This window comes from Ictalurus punctatus, chromosome 7 (genome assembly GCF_001660625.3).
Source record: "Ictalurus punctatus breed USDA103 chromosome 7, Coco_2.0, whole genome shotgun sequence".
NCBI lineage: Eukaryota > Metazoa > Chordata > Actinopteri > Siluriformes > Ictaluridae > Ictalurus > Ictalurus punctatus.
In genome coordinates, this window is record NC_030422.2 from 12,152,600 (window position 1) to 12,159,604 (window position 7,005).

The 7,005-nt window shown below is 42.3% G+C and overlaps 2 protein-coding genes across 3 annotated transcripts in view; both read left to right on the top strand.

The window, feature by feature from the left end:
- The window catches only part of skila (SKI-like proto-oncogene a), an 8,699-nt gene extending 8,206 nt beyond the window's left edge, over window positions 1-493 (top strand). For both annotated transcript variants that reach the window (XM_017471505.2, XM_017471506.2), the window contains exon 9: window positions 1-493. This exon is cut by the window's left edge and continues 324 nt beyond it. The gene's annotated coding sequence lies outside the window, so the exon portion shown is untranslated.
- Window positions 494-4,413: 3,920 nt separating this feature from the next.
- On the top strand, window positions 4,414-6,424 carry gpr160 (G protein-coupled receptor 160). Its single transcript, XM_017471515.3, has one exon. The coding sequence runs from the start codon at window positions 4,509-4,511 to the stop codon at window positions 5,388-5,390; it is 882 nt and encodes a 293-aa protein (XP_017327004.1). The 5' UTR covers window positions 4,414-4,508; the 3' UTR covers window positions 5,391-6,424.
- Window positions 6,425-7,005: the final 581 nt, after the last annotated feature.

A 7,005-nucleotide genomic window follows, 5' to 3' on the forward strand; every position in this document is an offset into this window, starting at 1 on the left:
TTATTATTATTATTATTATTATTTTGTTATTGTTGATGCTATTATTTTGTTATTGTTGATGCTTACTCTGACGTCAGTGTGTGAGATGTCTCCCCCTGTTGGACACAGCGATGGACTCACACACACACTCTTCACTTGTGACCTGTGAGTAATAACATTTACACACACATACAGCTAACAATGAGGTAAAGCGACACATTAATATTCCCAAACGTAAATTAATTAACACACCACTACTAATCAGTTAAAGTAATTAACACCTTAATTTATTCATTAGTTTTTGAAAGGGTGAACTCTTTGATGTTTATTCCATCCATGATTTAAAAAAAAAGATGAATCTCTTAAGTCCTAATTAATGTTAATGACTAAATGTTAATACTCACAAGTGAGGCTAAGAGCTCTTCATATTATTATAATAATTAATATTCATTAATTAATATCCATTACTATAACAATATTTATTTACAGATGGAATAAATTGGCTGTTGAGTGAGGGTGTGGTTAATAAGTGTTTACTGATAGTGTGTTAATGTTGAGTCTAAGATTTACGCGTACACATACACACACACACACACACACACACGCACTGCAATGACAAGCAAAAGAAGTCACAAACCACACACTTGTACACTTCTGTACTACTCATTACTGTAAAATAAGATGAAGTGTGTTGATTTTAGATATGATGCACTAATGTTCCCATCATGCACCACAACATAGAAGTGTTGCTAACACACATACACACACACACACACGGCTGTTAGCAAGCACTGTTTGTGGTGGTAGCATGCTAATATCCGCTAGTAATGAACACTGTAGTTAACATTCTGCATTGCATGTATGAAGGAGGACTGTATGATGGGAAGGATGGAAATTTCTCTACAGATCATTACAGCTTATAATAATAATAATAATAATAATAATAATAATAATAATATTTATTAGTACTACGGTTATTTCTAGTAATCTCACTTCATTTCTATCACATCAGTTATGGCTGCACCATATTGTCATCTCACATGTTCTCACGTGAGTGTGTATGTTTATGAATATTCCTATCTTAATTCTTAATTTCATTCATATTTAAACATTTATGACGGGGGGGGGGGGGGGGGGGGGGGTTCAGATTGAACTGATTTTTACTGCAGCGGTGTAAATATAGTTTTGTACATGAGGTGGCGCTGTGTGTGTCAGAGAAACTTGGCACGATTTCACGTTTCTCATGTATTATTCTTGTACTGAATGATGAACCTGTACAGAGCCTGGAATTGTATTTAACTTAGTGCTGCACACTAACCGGAACAGGCCTCGGGACATTTTCTGAAAAGTATGAACGCGGGGCCGATAAACGTTAAGCTCTCTCACTGCATCAGGCCGAGGTCTTGGATTTTTGTCGTTCACACGGGTGGAGCGATACATCATTGTGATGGTACAAAATGATGATCTGGAATAGTGATATAGTTACTATTACTATTAACCGACAACGATATACCTCCATCATGTATCATTTATTTTGGTGTCAGTTTGATATTGGCATATCATACTACTCCACCCCTGTACAGCCGTGTACAGGGGTTGGGAGGGTGTAATTTCAGTCCTGCATGAAAATTAAATTAAGACGCTGTATGCCTACCTCATGTTGACAAATAGAAATATACATTATATTAAAAAGGAAACATTTTATAGAAGATAAATATTTACAGGTTACAAACATGTATAAGGTGTGTGTGTTGATGTAAATATGATAGTGTGTACAGATGATGAGTTTGAATTAAATTAAACTTCTTTAGAGTGTGTTTCTCTTTTTGCTTCTTTTACTTGTGTCTTAGAGAGTTTTGTGTGTGTGTGTGTGTGAGAGAGAGAGAGAGAGAGAGAGAGAAAGAAAAAAAATTCATAAATGTCTACAGGTTTCCTGAAGTAGTCTTTGAATCGAAATAATATTGGAAATGCCATATTGTACACAAGGGGGAGCTGTGCATTCACTTTATACACACGCGCTCTGCAAATCAAAGGTTTATATCTTAATGCGCTCATTCTAATGTGTTACCGTTGCTATAGCAACATCTCATTCAAAGATAGTTGTACAGCGTTCGCGCCACATAAAGAGAAAGTTGGGAACAACTGTTTATAGCTGCTAGAATGTGTCATGAGAACATAGAATATAACTATAAACAGATAAAAAGTACAATTTAGTAAATAATAATTGTAACCATTGGTGAGTTGCTGTGGTGTAATAGTAATAAAACACTTAGGGACTTACTGTTAGAGGAAAATAGTCAACGTTAGGATAGTAATATTAACTCTATTTCTCTCTCTACACTCTACACACAAACACACACACAGACAGACAGACAGAGCTGTTGAAACATGATGAACGAACCACAAAAACGTATGAGTGTTTCTTCATCTTCACCACACACACACTCTTTAACTCTCTCTCACACGACCTTTAAGCTATAAAGACCCATGAAAAAACTATCCCTCCATGTTTATTGGAGATGTTTACTCCTACTTTGTCTCGCCCGGAAACACATCTCCTTATGATAATTGGGAGATCTCTCGAAGGGGCGGAGCCTCGTAACCAGCTGCCAATCAGTGAACGTCAATGAACGTGACTGACATCTCAAACTGAATCACATCAGCACCAGTGGGAATCTCTTAGAGCTGCTGCTGCAGGTGTCATGTGTAAATGTTATAAATAAATAAACTGAACGTATGAAGTTCTGGTAGATTATTTGTGTTCATTTCTGAAATGTACTGTTTATACGTCTAGCCAGCTTTAACGTCCTTCTTCAGCGAGTAGTTTAGTTGCTTTGTGGCACAAAAATGGCCGACACGGCTATATGGTCTTTTGATGCTCCACCAGCCCGTTCATAACATTCAGCCAGGTGGGACGAGCGCTATCCAAGCTCCGAATCATCAGATCTATGGTCTCAGATCATTTTAACCCCAGGCTGCTCAAGGCGTGTGCAGGCGTGTTTCAACACCTTTTCAATCTTTCCCTAAGGCTGCCTGTGGAACTGTGGAAGACCTCCTGCATTGTTCCGGTGCCCAAGAAGGGTCGTCCCAGTACCTTAAATCAGGGGTTCCCAAACTTTTCCAGGGCAAGGCCCCCCAAATGGCATTAACATTTGACCGAGGCCCCCCTTTTGCAAGATGTCTTTAAAACACATTAAAATACAGACTTCTGAATATACCCCCCCCCCCCCCCTTAATTAATAATTACATCTTACATCTTTACATTACATTAGGAATTGATTGTGTGTGTGTGTGTGTGTGTGTGTGTGTGTGTGTGTGTGTGTGTGTGTGTGTGTGTGTGTGTGGTTGTCAGAGTGAGAAAGAAAGAAATCATGTATTTATTTATTTTTCACACCAAATTGTTGAGGCCCCCGGGTGCCCCACTTTGAAAACCACTGCCTTAAATAACTTAAGCGCTGTGGTGCTGACCACACATGTCATGAAGACCTTCGAGGGACTGTTTCTGCAGCACCTGAAGCTGAGTGTGAGTGACTCCCTCGATCCGATGTAGATCGCGTACCAGGCCCAAATCTCTGTGGACGACGCCATCATCTACCTGCTGCATAGGAACTACTCACACCTGGAGAGGCCGGGAAGCACAGAAAAGTCAGGGAGGGTGTGTCTAAGAGTGCAGTAGAATCTTCCGGAACGGAATGTATGATCAAGCATGTGTGTGTGCGCGCGCGCATAATCTGTCACATACGTGTGTAAGTGTTTCATTTGCGCTATAAATCTGTTAACTTTAACATCATCTCATGTATCAGCAGTTTTAAAAACACTCCCTAAACCAGTGCAACCCGCTCATAAGGCTAATGTGTGTGTGTGTGTGTGTGTGTGTGTGTGTCCGTGCGCGCGCGCGCCCGCGCCAAAAAACATACCCACAGCTTGTTTTCATTATGCTCTCAAAAACTTGCATCAACTTGCCTGCCCTGTGTGTGTCTGTGTGTGCATTCTTTTGTTTACAGGCAAATCACCCAGGTAAGGGCTGTGGTAGTGAGCTGTGTGTGTATGCGGACATCCCAACCTGCAAAAACTCATTTCAAGGAGGTGGCTTCACCGAATTCTGATAGGTTAGTTAGCACAAAGAGAGAGACCAATCAGGTCGCGCGCTGTGTCACTCTCTCCCCAGGTGTGTCACGCGCACTCTTGGTTTCTCCAGAACCCATCTATCATTAGAAATAACAATTGAAATCTCTCTTGCTCGCCATAAAAAATAATCGATTTCCGAGATATTGTATATAATTTGCGGGCGTCAGGCAGCCGCTATTAAAATGCGGGAGACTCCCTGATCTTCCGGGAGAGTTGGGATGTGTGTGTGTGTGTGTGTGTGTGTGTGTTGGGGGCAGGGCTGAGAGGTGTGTCTGTGTTTATAAAGTCCACACTAAACCAGGAACTACACACTCCGGAGCTGCTCACACAGAGAGAGAGAGAGAGTGTGTGTGTGTGTGCACACGCGTGATTGTGTGTATGAGTGTGTAAGTGTGTGAGAAATGGAGGTTTCCATGGTGACCCTGTTGGCATCTCTGTGGATGAAGACGTTGTTGAACTGGGTGGTGTTGGTGGTGCAGAAGGGTCATGTGGGGCGGAGCTTCTGGAGCGTGTTCTGCGTGTCAGTGGCGTTGGGCGACACCCTCCTGGACCTGAGTGTCACCTGTGTGTTCCTGGCGCAGGACGTTCAGGTGTTCGGGCTGCACCTCACTAAGTACCACGTGTGTGTCCTGGTGCAGGCGGCATGTTCCGTCCAGGGGGTTCTGCACTGGCCCGTCTTCATCCTCTCCGGATTGGACGTCCTGTGGAGCAGGCGCCGTTCCTGTCCACGTTCCCCGCAAACGCTGGTCCACACCACCACTGTCTTCCTGCTGTGGACTCTGGCCGTGATGTACATATTCACCGTCCCCGATTCCCACCCGCTTACGAGAGACGAGGACAATCACATCACCCTGCAGCGCTGTCAAGTAATGGGCGGGGCTCAGAGCCGGCAGGTGGCCTTGGCGTCGTTGTTAACGCTGGTGGGCGTGGCCTGCTACATGCGCTCCTCTGTGAGGTCAACGAACACCGAACAGCTGAGGGAGTGTGTGTGTCACTTCCTGTCCACCTGGAGCTCCTTCCTGCTCCTGCTGCTCTTCATCTTGGCGTCTGGGACAGAAGTTCCTCCGTACCTGGACATGAACGGCGTGTGGCTGTGTTTCATTCACAGTCTGCTCACTGCAGTGGCCCTGACGAGCTGCAGCTGCGTTTTCTGCACTCACACGCAGGACGACACGTGGAAGAGCTGCACAGGTCTCACACACATCTGCTTTTTGAGGGACAAATTGGGTTTCACTGCGGAAACGCTTCCAGCACAGACACTTCACACTCGGAGACTCGCCTGATGTCATCTAAAATCTCTAGGGGCCAATCGGAGAGCAGGAGGTGTGTGGAAGAGCGTTGAGGATCTGTACGAAATCATCCAGGGATAAAATGTCAGAGGAATGTTTACTGAGCTACTCATCAGCGTGTGGTGTCTTCATAACTCCGTCCACTGCTCTCCAGCAAGCCATGCCCGCTTTCCACCACCCAACCCAATCTGAACCCAAACTGTGTCTGGTGAAATTTGAAAAGCACAGCGATGGGTCTGTCTTATAGAAACTGTGGTCCTGATTAATGACATCACTTCCTCTCACGATGTCTATACTGTCTCTCAGAAAGTCAGAAAATCTCCACCCCCAAGTTTCAACATCTCCAAACTGCAGGAAATATAAATTTTCCGACCTGGAAAAAAAAGTCATATTTAGAAGCAGGGATGTTATAAACATTAGAAATGTTTGTTACATTATAAACACAAAAAGTGTTCATGTATATAATTTGGATTTAATTTTAGACTTGCGTTGACAATCTGACATTTATCTACTAGATTTAGTTTTTCAAACATACAATAAAACAAATTAGAGATTGTTGTTTTATTTATTTATTTGTTTGATGGTTTAGAAGCTTTTCTCCTTATCTCCTTAGCATTGTTTTATGCTACAGGGAAGAAATGCACTTCCTCACTAATCTGCTATCTGTTGTATTATTAACATCCTTAACATTTTTTGATGATAATGAAGGATAAACACGACCAGTTCGAGTACTCCGCAGGTCACATGATCATCCTAAGCTCAGGTTTCTGTTTGTGTGGAGCATCATAGGTTCTCCAGGATCTCAGGTTTCAAAATAATTTGTCGTTAGGTGGATTTGACGACGCTAAATTTCCCCCTCGGGAAGAGGTGTGTGTGTGTGTGTGTGTGTGTGTGTGTCTGTGTGTGTGTGTGTCTGTGTGAATCTTAGAGTCCCCTTGTCTGTCTGGTCCCTTTTTAACTTCCTGTTGTGTGTTGAGCGTGATATATACTGTTTTTTCTTTGAATAAAGAGAGATCCTACCATTTGAATTTTGTGTGTTCTGTGTGTTATTTGGCAAACTCTCCCAATCTCTTGGTATGGGAAGTGTGTGGCGTGGCGTGGCAAGGGTGCCATCTTTTCTCATGTACTTTCACTTCCTCTATTGTTAAGAATCGCAATCGAAGGTCACGTTCGTAACACACTCTATAAACCTAAACCTGATTGTGTGTTTTAATGTTTTTATTCACCAGGATGTCATAAAGCCTCTTTGATTTTCTGTATCATCATCGCCAATTAATTCCCCTTGCTGAAAAAACAAACAAACAATAGAAACCATCACAGAAATTCTAATGGTTTCCACTTCACATACCATTATAAACCATCAGCTAACTATTTAAACCATTACCATTTACTGGTCCTTAATTGTATCCACTAACATAACATGCCATCAACAGAAGGCAACAAATTACCAGTAGGGACCCACAGGTACCATTACAGTTCCCATTAAAACCAATAATATTCCCATTATAACCATTACAAATTCTGTGAGGAGTTTCTATTGTTTTGTTTTTCCAGCAGGGATCACCTACAATTAAATATTCAATTCAATTCAATTTGATTTCTTTAGTTA

Coding starts and splice junctions, on each gene's coding strand:
- gpr160 (XM_017471515.3), top strand. CDS start 4,509: ATGGAGGTTTCCATGGTGACCCTGTTGGCATCTCTGTGGATGAAGACG.